The sequence below is a fragment of the Saccopteryx leptura genome, chromosome 2 (genome assembly GCF_036850995.1).
Source record: "Saccopteryx leptura isolate mSacLep1 chromosome 2, mSacLep1_pri_phased_curated, whole genome shotgun sequence".
Taxonomy (NCBI): domain Eukaryota; kingdom Metazoa; phylum Chordata; class Mammalia; order Chiroptera; family Emballonuridae; genus Saccopteryx; species Saccopteryx leptura.
Window position 1 is genome coordinate 81,431,455 of NC_089504.1, and position 17,369 is coordinate 81,448,823.

A 17,369-nucleotide genomic window follows, 5' to 3' on the forward strand; every position below is an offset into this window, starting at 1 on the left:
AAAGCTAAAGTAACAGGACAACACCTCAAAGTGAACCATGGGGCAAAGCAGACTGACTGTTTTACACCTTCACTGGGAGAGAAAAGACTAGGCTCATCTCCTTGCAAAGTTTTAGAATTAGAAGGAAACTGAAGACAATCTTGATCAAGCAAGAGTTCTTAACCTGAGGCCCAAGGATTCCCAGGGCCTCCGCGAAAGTACTTCAGTCATTTGACCCGCTGGAATTGTATACAGAAAGGTACGTGGAGATTCATTTTATCTCAGAGAGATGAGGGCCCTATATTTAAAATATTCTTGAATTCACAGAAACCAACTTTGCAAGTTCTGACTGTGATATAATACAAAGTCTTGCTTTGCTTATTAGAGTAACACGCACCGAGAAATTGCAAGGAATGCCGTTAGTTAGCAAACAGCTGTGAGGTTTACTCCAAATTGGTGTTATTCCAAGTCTTCTGCTAGATCCCTACACTGATTTGCTCTTAACAACACAGTAGGTTTTCATTATCTCTGATATGCACATTATGGAAAGCACTAAAAATACATTTCTATATCATGATAAAATAATTTGAAAAGGGGTTATGGTTTTTTTTTCTCATTCTGAGTCACCAAATATATTACTGGTTTCACTGCAGAAAGCAATTTGGCTTTGTTTTAAGAGGTTATTTTGCCTGCTTACCTAACCATGTCCAATAGATTCCAAAAGATGAATAAAACACACACCACATATTTCCCTTGGACTTCCTCTTGACTGGTGATCACCACAAAAAGGATGATTATTCTCTCTGTGAGCTAACAACAACAACAAAAAAAAGTAAAGTTAAATTAGGATCATCTGTTAAGCATATAAGTAATTATCTAATTTAAAAAACTGGAGTTCCTCTTAAAAGTATGCTATAACTAGGAATATGTATCTTAAACTGTTAACATGATCTCTGAGGGAATTGGGTTATGGGTGAATTTTATTTCCATTTTGTTTTTTTATTCTTTTTGTATTCTCCAAATCATAAATAATGAATGAAAAGAGCTTACTTTATTTCAATCAAGACATTTCCCTTCTTGTAATAAATGCACACATGTCTTTATTCACTTTGGCAAGCTTTTGTTGCATGTCTGCTATGTATTAGATGCTAAGAGTATGAAGGCATGGTCCTTGCTCCAGACAGGAGCAGCAGCAAGACAGTGTGAGGCAGAACAATAATACAGTATAAATAATGCTGGCACTTAAAGCGCTATGTTCCGGTGCACAGGTGAGGGAGACACCTGTCTGGGGAAAGGAGGCAGAGAGATTTATGAGAACAGGCAAGGTTTCAGTGGATCTGGAGGAGCAGATAGGAGTTTCTGAGGTAGACTGGATGGGGAAAGTGCCATCCTAGGCCAGGAGAGCAGCCTCAACAAAGAGGCAGAGGTGTGGCAGCACGGGGTGTGCTGGGAGTGAGGCTCGAGTGGGTGCACAGAAGGAATGAGAGGACATAAAACTGAAAGCGTGCTGGGCGTCCAGTTGTAAAGGGTTTTAAATGACAGGCTGAGAAATTTCAATTTCATCCAACAAGGAAGCCATCATAGCTTTTTTTTTTAGTGGGGGGAGAGGGGTGAAGGGGAAGTAATATAATCCTAACCCTCATAAACTGGTGGCGAATGAAAAGAATTCAACATATTCATTTTGAGAATTCACACACTTATGGCTTATCTCTCATGTCTGCCCTCAAAAAACACATTCCATCTGACCAGTGGTGGCACAGTGGAAAAAATATCAACCTGGGACACTGAGGTTGCAGATTCCAAACGCCAAGCTCACTGGCTTGAGCAAGGGGTCACTGGCTTGGTTGGAGCCCCCTGGTCAAGGCACATATGGAAAGCAATCAATGAATAACTTAAGGTGCCGCAACTATGAGTTGATGCTTCTTCTCTCACTCCCTCCCTGTCTCTCTCGCATACATACATACATACATACATACATACATACATACATACATTCCTACTTCCCAATCTAAATAGTATAACACTGGGGAACAATTTTTTTTTTTAATTTTCTGTTGCATGAGGTTTTAGAATTGTTTCTATATATTTCTGCATTGCTGATTCCAAATCTGAAATTCATTTTTGGTGCATGCTCCAGTTTTTATGCAATTTTAATTTATTTTTGTTATAGTTAATGGCATGCATTGGTTTTTAAGTTGGAGCTAAAGGGCAATGACTCTTTGAACATAATCACAAGGCAATTAATGTTTTACAAACATCACTTTTACATAATTGTAGTTGTTTTTAAATGTAAAAAATTATTATCTGATAAAAATACCCTCTTATTTTGTTTTAAGATTGAATCATGGCTTCTTCGAGTAGGCGTAAATGTAAGAATAGTCCTTACACCTTCTGTTATATATGTGGCTATTACACATTTCAACGTCAAAGGCACAATATTTCATCATTTGTGACATGTGCATATATTGCCTATTTACAAGTTCCCCTTGGCGATCAAGACAAGAATTGGGCTCCTCATATTGTGTGTCATACTTGTGAGGAAATGCTTTGTGACTAGACAAAAGGAAAACACAAAGAAATGCCTTTTGCTATTATCATGGTTTGGCGTGAACCTAAGGACCACAGCAGTGACTGTTATTTCTGTCTGATCCATACAAAGGGCATTGGCAAGAAAAAACGGCATATGACAGCATATCCTAATATAACTTCAGCAATACGACCTATCCCACCCTCTGAGACACTCTTGGTTCCAGTTTTCCATGGTTTTATTTCTTCTAAGGATGAAAAAAAGTGAACATGGTGATCAAGTGTATTTTGATAAGATGCATGAGGAAATGGTTGTAGAATCTGAAGAGTCTTCTTCTGATGCTAAGCAGTCATTAACCCCTCAGCAGTTTAGCCAACCCAAATTGAATGACTTAGCAAGAGATTTCGACCTATCAAAGAAAGCAGCTGAGTTATTAGCCTCCAGGCTTCAAGAAAAGAATGTACTTCACCAGTCAGCTAAAGTATCCCATTTCAGCTCTAAACGGAGCATGAAATGTGTTCTCCTACACAACGGTAATGTTTATGCAGGTGCTCCAATTGGTTATTCAACTCATCTGCGAGAAGATTATAATGACATAAAAATTGTCCTCAACTTTCTGAAATATGAGAAGCATAACAGGATCATTTGTGTGGATCTTAAAATGGTAAATTTCCTGCTAGGACAACAGAGAGGTTTCATGAAGTATCCTTGCTTTCTGAGTTTGTGGGACAGCTGAGCTCGGGAGAAACACTGGACACAGAAGGAGTGGCCGAAATGTGAAGCTCTGGAAGTAGGGATGCAAAATATTGTGAATGAACCTGTAGTTAATCAAGACAGGATCATTTTCCCCCCCACTTCACATCAAACTTGCCTTAATGAAGCAGTTTGTTCAGGCTTTGAATAGAGAAAGTGAATGTGTTCAACATATTATTTCTGCTTTTCCTGCCTTGTCTTTTGAGAAGATAAAAGCAGGTGTATTTGATGGACCTCCAATTCGAACACTCATACGTGACGAAGAATTTGCCAGGAAGATGAATAAGGAGGAGAAAGCAGCATGGCAGTCTTTTGTGGCAGTTACAAAGAACTTCCTTGGCAACAAAAAAGCAGAAAACTATGAACTTCTGGTTCAAAGGATGCCGTTGGCTCTCTGTGACATTGGATGTAACATGAGCGTTAAGATTCACTTCCTGAACAGTCACCTTGATAAGTTTTCCGAAAATCTTGGAGCTGTTAGTGATGAGCAGACTACTGTTGGAACATCAAACGAGATTGTCCTCAACAAGTACACAAACGCAAGAGCTACAAATGCAAATTTTTGCCTGAATAAAATTTAAATAAGTTTTGTGCAAATATTATGATTAAAATAAGTGTTTTGATATGTTCTATTTTGAAATTGTAGACAAATTCTGATGCAATCATATCTTTTAGTGTATTAGTTTCTTTACTTCATTATATAAATTATTATATTTCACAAAGATGATGCCCAAGAAGACATTCTACTTCATTATGTCAAACTAAATGTTGAAAATTTTACAATAAAATGAAAACCTAAAATCTTGAATTGCAAAAATACTGTAGCTTACAGAGAAAAACTAATGTCAGATTTGAGATCAGAACCTTTGAATTAGGTAAGAACAAGTGTTTTTGTGGATGCAACAAAAATTTTGTTCCCCAGTGTAATGTGCCTTCTTATGTTGTATTAATACCCTCAGTACAATCTGCATTTTTATGTTTTTTTTTTTTTTTTTTCATTTTTCTGAAGCTGGAAACGGGGAGAGACAGTCAGACAGACTCCCGCATGCGCCCGACCGGGATCCACCCGGCACGCCCACCAGGGGCGACGCTCTGCCCACCAGGGGGCGATGCTCTGCCCATCCTGGGCGTCACCATGTTGCGACCAGAGCCACTCTAGCGCCTGAGGCAGAGGCCACAGAGCCATCCCCAGCGCCCGGGCCATCTTTGCTCCAATGGAGCCTTGGCTGCGGGAGGGGAAGAGAGAGACAGAGAGGAAAGCGCGGCGGAGGGGTGGAGAAGCAAATGGGCGCTTCTCCTGTGTGCCCTGGCCGGGAATCGAACCCAGGTCCTCCGCACGCTAGGCCGACGCTCTACCGCTGAGCCAACCGGCCAGGGCTGCATTTTTATGTTTTTTAATAGAACATTTTTTTCTTTGTTCAAAAGAAAATATACTGGAGACTAAGCTAGCATATTGGTGACCAAAGAAAGGGAAGAATTGCTTTATACTTTTCAATAGCTGTCTTTATTTTTAAAGCAGATCGAGGAGAAAAGACTGGGATAATCTATGACTTAGCATCGTAGTCCTGGAAAATCACTCATGCAGAGAAATCCAAGATTTGCCAACAGTGGGCCACATGACCCGATATCCACATGTGCAGCTCTATCCGCATGTTTATGACTACAGCAGTGAGTCAAGATGGTGCTTGCTTAGCTACGGGATTTAGATATGATTCAAACCTTAGTCAAACTATGGAAGCTATCTACATAGCTGTTTTTCTTTTGTCAGTCTTTTGTTTCTTCATTTAAGTTAATTAAAGTTCTCTAATGGATTATACTCAGCTGCAATGATTATGACTGAATGATCCAAGCTTGCTGCTGTGATACCCGGCAGCCTTTAGATACAAGATCTTAGCAGCAAACAACAATTTAGGAAATACCTAATCTTACATTTAACCAGTGCCTTCTAATTAGGAAAATCAGTCACTTTTTGATAAAAATCTCAAGAGACACACACATATGAATGCATGCTTCTAATTATATGATTGACTACTGAAACAAAAAACTCTCTCTTGATAAGCTAGATCTCCAGGGTCCCCTCCAGGTATACTAAACCAACCATCTTTTTATAAATAAGGAATTTGGGGACCAGACAAGTTCAGTGACTTTCCCAAACTAGTGGCAGACCTGAAAATATATATATATCAAGTTTCCTGATTTCGAGGGTTGTAAGCTATCCATGATGTCAGACTGCTCCTTAATTGATGAGTACAGAGAAAAAAAAAATCTTCAAAAAGACTAGAACTGCATAATGAAATTCACCCTCTTGGAAATCATCAGTTGAGGGCCTGTGGCATGTTAAGTGATAGGATCAACATGCCCCAAAAAAACACACAACCACACACGCACATAAGGATATGTGAAGATTCCCCAGTACAATGTCAGTGAAATTAACAAGTTATCTGATAGTTATCTAACTTGACCATTCAATGGCAATACAATGGGAGAATTTAGGTGGAGATATTCTTAAATTGATAGAAGTATTTATTGGTTACTTTATGCCAGGTATTAATTATACATCACTTCATTTAGTCTCCCTAACAACCCTAAGAAGTGCTATTATTATCTGCTTCTGCATTTTATAAATGCGAAGTGTCCTACCTCAAGACCTGGAATCAAAAATCTAGACAATGTGATGTTAAATACCTTGTTCTGAAACACTAAGACACATTCATTTTTATTATTTTACGGGTTACCCCTGTGCCTATTATTCAGGTTCCCGTCTATTCTTTTAAAAAGTCTCTCATCAAAAGTTAAACCTTAAAACAAGAACCTCCTTGATTTTCTAACTCAACACCAGGACAGTTTTGAAGAATATACTCAATTTTTTTTTTTTTTACTTTTCTTTACATACAATAATTTCACCAGTTATTTGGAGCTTTACCTTTGGGAGAACTTAGCACTGTGTCATTTTAAACAAATCCTATGAGAACATGACTAATTACTAATGAGTGGTCTTATAATGTTTAGTGCAACTCAAACAGGTATACCTAATAAAAGTACAGTAAAAAATTTTATAACTAAGCCCCAATTAAACATGTGGTAATATGGTCTGCTCAAAAGTATGGTAACTATAAAATAAAAATACTTTACATTTTTATGTTCTATTTGGGAATCTTAACCTCCAAGTTAAACAATGACAAAAACTAAGTTGTTACTTTAAACATGGCAGCTGGCACTTTAGTTATAAACTGCTAAAGGGGGTAAAATGATAGTTCAACTATAGGGAGACTTTCTAGAACCTTAGAAAATAAATTAGTCCTAGCCTCAAAGATTATTTTACTATTTCAATCCTGTGAACTTTTGTTGAGAACTTCAGAAACATATCCTTGTATGTTCAAAAAACACCAATTACTTTCTTCTATAAGACAAAAGCACTTAAATAATTCTAGTTTAAAATTCTGTGTTTATTTACTCATCATTCAATAGATATTTATTAAGTGTATCATTCTGGTTCCTGGGGGATAGAGCTATGAACAAGAACAAGTCCCAGCTCTCATGGTATTAACATCCTGTATGGTCAGACAGACAATAAACAAATGTAGCAAAATAGTTGAGAGTTCAGGATAAGCAGCCTACATCCCAATTTTTCCTGCACCAGTCACAATTTATGTGACCTGGGGTAACTTATTTTTTAATTGAATTTATTGGGTGACACTTGTTAATAAATTATACAGTTTTCAGGTGCCCAATTCTACAACATCTCTCTGTAAACCACATTGTGTGTTCACCCCCCCCCCCAAGTCAAGTCTTCATCCATCAACATTTATCCCCCATACCCTCCTCTACTTCCCCTCTCTCCCGGGCAGTCACCACACTGCTGTCTGTGTCCACGAGTGTAAAAAAGTGAAAAACTCTTGGGTAACTTATTTAACTTTTGTGCTCAGTGATTATACTGAAGATAGTAATTAGTATTGTATAGTAAATATGTAGGATAAGGTTATGAAGATTAAATGAGTTAATGCATGTGAAGGACTTAGAAAAGTGTTTGGTGGCACATAGAAAGTCCTAAATAAATATAAACTACTATTATTAAGAACACAACATTTAATGCAATGATAGATTATATAATCAAGACTCTCAGTGAATAAAAAGTTAATCTTTAAAATTATACTGTGAATATAGCTTTGTAGTTATCACACCAAAGAACTCCAGGAATCAAATGCAAAATACAAGGGAAAAAATCTAAAATTTTACCTTCAGGGTGAATTGTGTATGTAATTCATTCCCAGGAGGCTTTGAGACTCTCATGGCTCAACATTATCTTTAGTTTTATCTCTGACAATATAAACCTGTTCCCAATTCAAAACTGGAGAGAAAATCTATGTGAATTAAATAATGAGAAGATTATTTATTGGGGTAATAATTTCTATTGTCTTGCTTTACTATATAGACTTTTAAAAATTGTATAATATTAATATATGTGCAGCTGTGTTTATTGTGATATAAGGGAAGTATGCAGAAATTTATCCATTTTAATTCAGTAATGTGTGAAGTCTTTGCACATAATTCTGAGCATTTCCCAGAAGGTAAAGGAGTAAACTGGACCACTCTGCAGGTTTCCCAAAGGTACATCAACCTAATGACACAAAGGTTTGTTTTGTGGATATTTTCTCCTCTCCACGAGTTGAAGCATCTTCAAACTGTATCAAAAGAAACCTCTTCTTCAGGCTTCCACTTCAGCAAAGTCAGAACAAAGCCATTCAAAATCATTATTTCAAGGTTGGTAGTATTTCTGCTCTGTAAAAGCCAAGTCGTTTCCACTAAACCTACTGAAATAAACTAATTTACCAATTCCACTCTTTTCTTTTTTTTACCAAGTTAATAAAGTATGCAAGCTCATTTGGAGGAAGGGCTGAAGAGGTGAGATGCTTAGTTCACTTGTATTATCATTTCTTTATATATATATATATATATATATATATATATATATATATATATATATATATGCGCATTTTGGCCTTTTTTACTTTCCCATCTTATACATTTAAAATATCAAAAGTTAACTATTTTTCCTTATATAATATTAATTGGCATGCAATTATCCCCCAAAAATGGATGTCTAAAAACAACTATTTATGTTATGGTTTTGCCCTTTTGCCCTAAGTGTGATTTTTAAAAATACATAAACATATACAATATATACATCTGAGTGTATATATTATAATCTTTTTACAAGTGGCTTTTTTTCTTTTTCCTTTAGCAATTCTGTGTAATTCTAGAAATTCAAATTGGCTTTTCTCTGTCAAAATAAAGATGTTGTAGCCTGACGAGGCGGTGGCGCAGTGGATAGAGTGTCGGACTGGGATGTGGAGGACCCAGGTTCGAGACCTCGAGGTCGCCAGCTTGAGCATGTGTTCATCTGGTTTGAGCAAAGCTCACCGGCTTGGACCCAAGGTCACTGGCTTCAGCAAGGGGTTACTCAGTCTGCTGTAGCCCCACAGTCAAGGCACATATGAGAAAGCAATCAATGAACAACTAAGATGTCTCAACGAAAAACTAATTATTGATGCTTCTCATCTCTCTCCATTCCTGTCTGTCTGTCCCTATCTATCCCTCTCTCTCTCTCTCTGTCTCTGTAAAAAAAAAAAAAAAAAAAAAAAGTAGCACTGGCCGGTTGGCTCAGTGGTAGAGTGTTGGCCCAGCATGTAGAAGTCCCAAGTTTGTTCCCAGCCAGGGAACACAGGAGAAACATTCATCTGTTTCTCCATCCTTCCCCCCTCTTCTCTCTCTCTCTCTCTCTCTCTCTTTCCCTCCCACAGCCAAGGATCCATTGGAGCAAAGTTGGCCCGAGCAGTGACATGGCTCCACGGCCTCTGTCTCAGGTGCTAGAATAGCTCTGGTTGCAACAGAGCAACACCCCAGATGGGCAGAGCATCAACCAACCCCTAGCGGGCATGCCAGGTGGATCCCAGTTGGGCACATGCAGGAGTATGTCTCTCTGCCTCCACGCTTCTCACTTCAGAAAAATACTCCCCCCCAAAATAAATATGTAAATAAAAAATAAAGATGTTGTATAAAATATTTAAAAATGCACAGAACAAAACAAAAACACCCCCATACACACCACCACCATTTGATACATATGAGTCATAACTGCTCAACTAGCTTATCATTCCTGCTCTTTTCTGGGAATGACTTATCTTGATATTTGGAAGAACAGTTCCCAGAAAGAAAATTCAGTTATGACTTAGCAACCTCACAAAGGTAATGGCAAAATAACATCACAAATTTGCAGACATGTTTTTCAACCTACTTGAAACCACGGACATCATGCATTTTTCAAGACACCATATGCAATCAGCTATGATTACTGTGTTAGTAGCTTAGTCACATTCTTTATTACAGTTTCTTCACTTAAAAACGGGGAAACAGAAAAACCAAGAAAAATTTCACAATCTTAGAGTTTTGTTTGGTTATTTTAAAGCTGGGGCCTCAGAGTCATCTCAAAACATATCATGATGAAGGAATTCTAATTGTTAGCAGAATGCTAATAAAGGAAGGGGGAGAAAATGAAACTTTGGACATGATGACATCTGTTTTTGAAGCTTTCTCATGTTCGTTCTGAACACCATAGTAAAGGCAGTCAGTGAATGGAAGAAATAGAGGACAGATGAAATTTTAGAGAAAATAAAGGAAACTAAACAATCACAAAAAAAAAGTTAATAATAATCAGCCCAAGATGGGAATGGTAATCATCTTCCTAATATGATGATCACTGACTTGTTATTCCTTCCAACAAAAAGGAATTAAATATTATTTGAGCCCATTCATAATAGACTCTGCAACCTCCCCTTTTTATCAAAAGTGTCAATGTATATTTGCCATTATTTTTTAATTACCAAAACAAGATACAGTTTGATTACAGTGATCATATTTCTATAAGTCATTATTGTTTCAATTAATAGTGATTAAAATCACACATATATTCTGGAACTTCTGGAGCTACAAGAAATTAGATTTCTAACTTGTATAATATTTTCTCTCTTTTTTTGTATTTTTCTGAAGTCGGAAACAGGGAGCCAGTCAGACAGACTCCCGAATGCACCCGACTGGGATCCACCCGGCATGCCCACCAGGGGGCAACGCTCTGCCCATCTGGGGCGTTGCTCTGTTGCAACCAGAGCCATTCTAGCGCCTGAGGCAGAGGCCACAGAGCCATCCTCAGCGCCGGGGCTAACTTTGCTCCAATGGAGCCTTGGCTGTGGGAGGGGAAGAGAGAGACAGAGAGGAAGGAGAGGGGGAGGGGTGGAGAAGCAGATGGGCGCCTCTTCTGTGTGCCCTGGTTGGGAATCAAACCCGATACTCCTGCACACCAGGCCGATGCTCTACCACTGAGCCAACCGGCCAGGGCCTGTATAATATTTTCTTTTATTAGGCAAGCCTACATATTTTTGGGAAGCATAAAAAATGTGCAGTTTCCTAGGTATATTCAAAGCACTCTATTTTCGTTCTTAGAAATTTAAGTGTCCTGTTTCTCACTTGCATTCCCTATATTGACAAGAACTAAAATACCACTCTTAATTTTGAAAATGCTAAAATTAATATTAGCCAATTTAGCTTATAAAAGTAAAAAGTCCAAAGAGGCATACCAAAAGAAAACATGAGTTCAATTTTAGGTGTACTTGACCTTGCTCCAAGAAAAATAATTTCACAAGGGAGAATACAACTTTCATTTCACCTGGGTTGTTAATTCTGTTCTCTAAAATTAGCATCCTGGGATGCTGATATTATATGCATTCTGTTAAGAAATAATACACATCAATAAATCTTGTTCCCAAATAATATGCTTCTTCTGGGACAGATATGTACCCCTTTCATTTTTATAAGGAAATATGTTTGAGGGAATTACATCTAGGTCTTGGCTAGCTAACTGACTGTTAGTTAACTACTACTCTCTTGTTAGTAGTTCATACTCTAAATAGTGCCCTGATTTTTATTTTACATTTCATATTTCAACACTTAAAATGACTTCATCTTAATGAATACTATTTCTTTACTTTTATTTAATAAGTAAAATTTTTAATTTCCCATAAACTTATAATGCTTAGTTCTTATTAGACTCCTTAGTATTAAACTCCTATTTCTATCTTTTAAATTTTCTATGGTATTTTAAGCAAATTTTAATAAAGGGTTTTATGCCAGTCCTTCATTCAACAATAATTGAAGATGTATGTTCATGTTCCAAGCACTATGCTAGGTGCTGGCAATGTAATCAGATTCTGAAATTTTATTTTTACAATGCAAATTTGTCAAATTTAGTTGTTTGTCCGTTTTTCTAATTTATGTTGTGAATAGTTAAAATTATATTCATAAAAATGTATTTTTCTGAAGATTTTAAACACATATTCATATAGTCACCAAAACCTTATCCTTACTTTTTTAATGGAAAATGCCCCTTTTTAAATTTTTTTGCCTTAATCTAGCAATGATTTCTGCTATTGGATGTCTACCAGTGAATTTCCCATCTTCTTTCAATTTGCTTTTAAAATGGCCATCTAGGGCTAGAGACATGGTAGAGGGAACAAATAATAGCTAAGATAATAGCAATATCTGTCAGTACACTAATCTTAACTAAGTGCCGGGAACTTGTCCCATGTTCTCAGTTACTCCGTGCCATACATGTCATGTCCACGCCACATGAGAAAATGAGGTTTGGAATAACTGTATGACTTGTTTAAAGGCATGCAACTACTAAGAGGTAGAACTGGGATTTTAATGCAGGTCTGACTGATCCCCAAACCTATTATTTGACAACTATACTAGATAACAATAAATGATCTCTCATTTCTCACTTGTGTTCAGTAAAAGTGGCAGAGTAAAATAACAAATGGCTAGGAAATATTCTATTTTCTGAACAGGGGTGAAAGAAACTTTTTAAAAATTAAACTTTTTGGGGTAACATTGGTTAATAAGATTATATAATTTCCAGGTATAAAGGATTATAATTTAACATCTGGGACTGATGTTCAAAACATAAAAAAATACATAACTCGACAACAAAAAAAACCCCAATCTGATTAAAAATTGGGAAGAGAACTTGAATAGACACTTTTCTAAGGAAGACATACAGATGGCCAACAGATATATGAAAAGATACCAGGACTAGTTATAAGGGAAATGAAAATCAAAACCATGAGATACCACCTCATACCCATTAGAAGAGCTGTTATCAAAAAGAAAAGAAAAAGTGTTAGCAAAAATGTAGAAAAAAGGGAACCCTCATACACTGCTGGTAGGAATGTAAATTGATTGATACAGCCAGTATGGAAAACAGTATAGAGGTTTCTCAAAAAATTTAGATTTTTTTTTGATCCCCTACTTTTTGCTAGGGATTATGTGTGGTGTCCTTTTCCTGAAACAGCCCAATGATTGTGGGTGATATGATCACACAGTGGTAGGGAAAGTAGCCAGGCATCAAACCCAAGTCTGATTGACCCCAATCCTCTGCCGATCTTCAGAGCTGTCCTGCCCAGGGCTCTGGCAGAGTCAGAGGGGAAGGGCCTGACCAGGAGAGGAGCAGGGCAGTGTTGCACAGGGCCACAGCCTCACGGTGCTGAATGTTTCCAACTGGCTCTTCTAACAGAGCAGTGTTTGAGAATGAGGTAATTTTTTCATGGCATTCTTCTTATTAATGACTTGGGTTTCAAGTTTGCAAGGGCTGGCTTTTTAACTGCCACAAAGTAAAAAAAAAAAAGTCTATAAAAAGAACAAGGTAAGTATGAAACATATTCAAAAATAATAATAATGTGATTGAAACCTACCTGCAGAAACCTAGGAAGAAGCTGGCTTGCTTCAATGCCGACATATATGTGCAGCAACTCCAAGAGAGAGATGGATTGGCAAAGTCTCATCACAAGTCCAATAGCATAAAAAGTATCAACCATTGAATCTGTGTCCAGTGAATTAAAAAATACAGATATAGTAAGTAAAAACGAGCCCAACCCACCTCTCTGTAGCACTGTGAAATAAAATGGAGATCATTCACCCTCGTTTTCATTGTACACGTGAAAAATTTCCTAAGCAGACTATGACGTTATTAAGACTATGCAACTAAAGAAAGCACTTTATATTATAGTACATTGTAATTGCTCCTCTTTCCAAAAGAAGTAAAAACTTGAAAAGAAAGGCACCATGCACAATGCTATAGTATTTATTCCCCATTTATGAGATTGTAAAGCAATTCTCAAATAAATGTACCCAGCTAGAATCTGCACTATATCAAATGTAAACAGGTTGGAGGTGAGCTAAAGAAACTGCTGTGCTCACAGCTTCTCCACTGACAAGAAAGTGAGAGATGAGAAAAAATATGATTGTAGAGAAACTTTATAGAAATGACGGTAATGATGCCATGATATCAAATAACTTCTTATGTGTATCTAGTGTGTGTGTCCTATACATAATGGAGTTTTGTTAATTTTTTAAATTAAAATTGTTTTGGTAACATTGTTAAATAATAACATAAGTTTCAGGTGTACATCTTTATAATGTGACATCAGAATACTCTGTTGTGTGCCTCCCACCTGAAGTCTAATCTTCCATCATCATCCATTGGGTCCCCTTCACCCTCTTCATCCTTCCCTTACCCCCCTGGATTTTTGTTAGTTTTAATTAAACACCTCATTGCAGAGGGACCAAATGAATAACTGAATTTGGAGAGAGCTGAAATGGGAGGGAAACAAATGTCCCTCTATATATTTAGGACAAATGTGTTGGTTTAAATTTTAAAGTGAAATCCTTCCATATAAAGAAACTTCCAAGGAAGACACTCCCTCTTTACTGCCTAGTGATCACAGACCATCACCGAGCACTAAGGGTCTCTCTTCTAGTAGCTCTATGAGCTGGACACTGTTAATATCATCCCCATTTCACAGGGACGTTCTGAGGCCTAGACACCCATGCTCTTATCCACCGGTAATAGAGCATTATCAATTACATAGCTCCACAAAGGAGGAAGGAAGCAGGTATTGCTAGTTGGGGGTGACTAGATTACTATAAGCTGCTTACTTAAATTATACATTGATTTAAGAATTATACCAAACCCCCATGTAGTCATTCTCAGGCTGCCTTCCAAATGAATAGCTTATATTTCTTTAATAAGTAGCTTTTATAATTATAACAGTAGGACAAAAATTAAGAAATAAATAGACTGCTGACTAAAGAAATTTTTCCCACTGGAGAAATTATGCCAGATAGCAGAAGAGTTCATTGCTTGTGACTTGTACTGTGAATGATCTGTGACATGCCCACAAAGCCACAGCAAACTTCCAAGGCCGAGAAGTGATCGGGTTTTTTTCTCTAAAAATATAAAAGAAGTTTTCCCATAGCCTGTGTTTTCCGCTTCTTGAAGACTCCCAACACTCAGTTGAAATTCAAGCCTGAGGTTGTACCTTTTGAGGTTCTTAACAAAGACAAGAATTTTTCTGTAGATTTGCAGTAAGAATAAGGCAACATAGAATAGTTTATGGTACCTCAAAAGTTGATTAGTTTCCTGATGATACAGAAGTCTGAGTTGATGAGCACAGCACAACTTTTCCCAGATACCTTCTACATCTTTGTTTTTTAGCTGAAACCAGCAGTTGCTCAAATTGTCAAGTCACCCAACAGTTGTAAACTGTGATGACACTTACCCACATGGGGTGGGAACATGAAAAGAATGTTATTTTGACAGTGTTTTTAGTGATTCATTTTTTGAAAATTGAAATGCTATTTAAAATCCTTACTTTTCAGGAAACTGGAAGAAGCATATGACTTAAATCATTAATGCTGACTCCCACATAAGTGGTGTGTCGTCTACAAAGTCATGTGTCATCCCAAAATTTTCTTAGGGATACATTACTCCTTAAGGGGACCAAGAAAAGCCTGAGGAATATAAAGTTTGCCTTTTATTTATTAGTAGCCTCCAGTTACCTTAAATCTAGGGAATAAAGAATAAGGGAAAAAATTACTTAGTTCCGATTTATCTACACAAAATGTTATACATAGTAGAATTCACAGATTTTTTTCAAAACACACCACATCTGCTAAGGTTTGGTCCAGAACCAAAAAGGAAGAGAGAAATGGCAACAGCCCAACGCCATGTGTACAGTTTCAGGGCAAAGTGACTACTCTGGGGGAAGCCAAATCCCTTTACCTTCCCTCTTTCTCCAAAAAGGTGGGGGTTTTGTTTTTGTCTTTTTTTTTTTTTTTTTTTTTTTTTTGGTATTAAGCAACAAGTTATGGTTACTGAAAAATGTGGTCACTAAATTTAGAGGAGTAAGGATCTTAGGTAAAGTTCATAGACATTCAAAAAGTAAGGAAGACTAGGTGCAAACAAGGATTGAAAGGTAAAAATCAAAAAGTGTTTTAGAGTTTTACCTTTTCCAAATGAAAAGAATCTGACTGTCATATTTGTTAATATCCATGAGTGGCCACAGAACTGGATTAAGTAGTAGATGAACAGATAGGCATTCTTCCTATACCTACAAATACAGAAAAATACAGTCATCCTTTCAGCGTAATACACCTTTCTTTGAACATATCTACAAGCCATCCTGAGCAAACAAGAGAAAATTATTCTTTATCAGTCATTTATTTGGCTGGCCCAATGCATCAGATTTTAAAAGGTGGTCCACTAATGAGTATACTGAATTGCTTAAAGCCAAATATGGTTCTATTGCAAAATCCACTTCACCTTTGATAAAGTTCTAACCTTGCATTGCAAAAACAGCTTTGAATATTTTTTTTCAGGAAAAATACATGGAGAAGGGGTTGATGTGGTCAATATGTGTTGTAAATGCAGAACTTGAGAGAGAACTAGTTTACAATTACAGGAGGGGAGTAGCGATGGTGGCATTCCCGATGCATTATGTGATTAGGGTAAGTATCTCTCCACAGCCTCCTATTTTGCAAGGGCAGATGTTTCCTCCATCGGACACATAGAAGGGAGTTTAGTGGCTTGCCCAGAAATGGGAAGTAAAGCTGGGTTAAAAATGGGTTGCTGGACAGATGACTAAGATGATTGACAGATATGCCTTTGAGGAGTTCCACCAAGCACTGCTGGAAGTGTTCCTAGGGGGTTCAGAAGGGTAGTGGGAGGGGCCTGCCACTGTAGACAAGGTTTTCTCCTAGCTGGAGATGTGAAACCTCTGAAAAGTAAGACAAGTGGGCTAGAAGGCAGATACAATGCAGCTTTATTATTTTACTGGGTTCACCCTACAGATGACAGGCTACTAAAGAGGTAGGGAAGAGGAATGCCTCCTTAAACAGCATCAGAATCACTTGGCGTCTCTTAAACACACAGTCCCCGGGCCCTACCACTGAATTGGTGTGTGGAACTGAGCCCTCGAATATGCACATGCAATAGGTGTTACCGCAGCATGCAGATCTAAAATTCAGCCTGCACCAAACACCGCATCTGAGAAGGGCACCGGTCGCGGGGAGAAGGAAAGGAAAGGAAAAAGGACTGGCAAAGAGCGCACATTTTAAAATGAACGAGTGGCCGCGCCCTCTGTCCTTCCTAGTTCTTCATCTGTAAAATGGGGGAAATAACAGCCCTCTTCCCAGGGTTGTCTATAGAACTGAACTAGCTAATACCTGTCAAGAGCTCAAGGATGTGTGGGCCAGGGCTGCGTCGCCCGCGCTCGCCGGCGCCGGCCCAGCGCCGATGGGGACGGAGCCCCGGCCCGGAGACGCCCCTCCCAAACCCCTCCGGCCTCGCCGGGCGCCCTACCTGGGCTGCAGCCAGGCGGGCAGCGCCATGGGCCCCGTGGGCCGCCGCCGCCAGGCCCTCCAGCGCGGTCCGGGAAGGAGGAGCACCTCGGGGAGCTCAGGAGGGGCAGCCCCGCGCCGGGGGCGGAAGGGCGGGGCTTCTCCACTTTCAGCAATTAAAAAAAAAAAAAAAAGCCCAAGGTTGTGCAATGGCCACGAGCCGCAAGCCAAGTTCCTCAAGTTGCTGTAGTGGCGTCTGCGCGCTGCACCGCAGCGGACCCACCTCCTGCAGAGCCTGGCTACCGGGCCGTCTGCGCCCGGAGCCCCGCGCGCCCGTCCCCGCCGGGTCGCACCGCTCCGCTCGCAGCGCATCCGCACCTCG

At 38.5% G+C, this 17,369-nt stretch overlaps 1 protein-coding gene across 1 annotated transcript in view; it reads right to left on the bottom strand.

Annotated features, from left to right (window-relative positions):
* The window catches only part of HACD4 (3-hydroxyacyl-CoA dehydratase 4), a 44,671-nt gene extending 27,535 nt beyond the window's left edge, over window positions 1–17,136 (bottom strand). Inside the window, exons 1-4 of the mRNA XM_066368258.1 lie at window positions 17,010–17,136; window positions 15,656–15,759; window positions 13,063–13,190; window positions 677–789 (exon numbers count right to left, since the gene is read on the bottom strand). Of these exons, the coding sequence (XP_066224355.1) occupies window positions 677–789; window positions 13,063–13,190; window positions 15,656–15,759; window positions 17,010–17,038 (374 nt within the window). The 5' untranslated portion in view covers window positions 17,039–17,136. The remainder of the gene's footprint in view (window positions 1–676; window positions 790–13,062; window positions 13,191–15,655; window positions 15,760–17,009) is intronic.
* Between the last annotated feature and the right edge of the window lie 233 nt (window positions 17,137–17,369).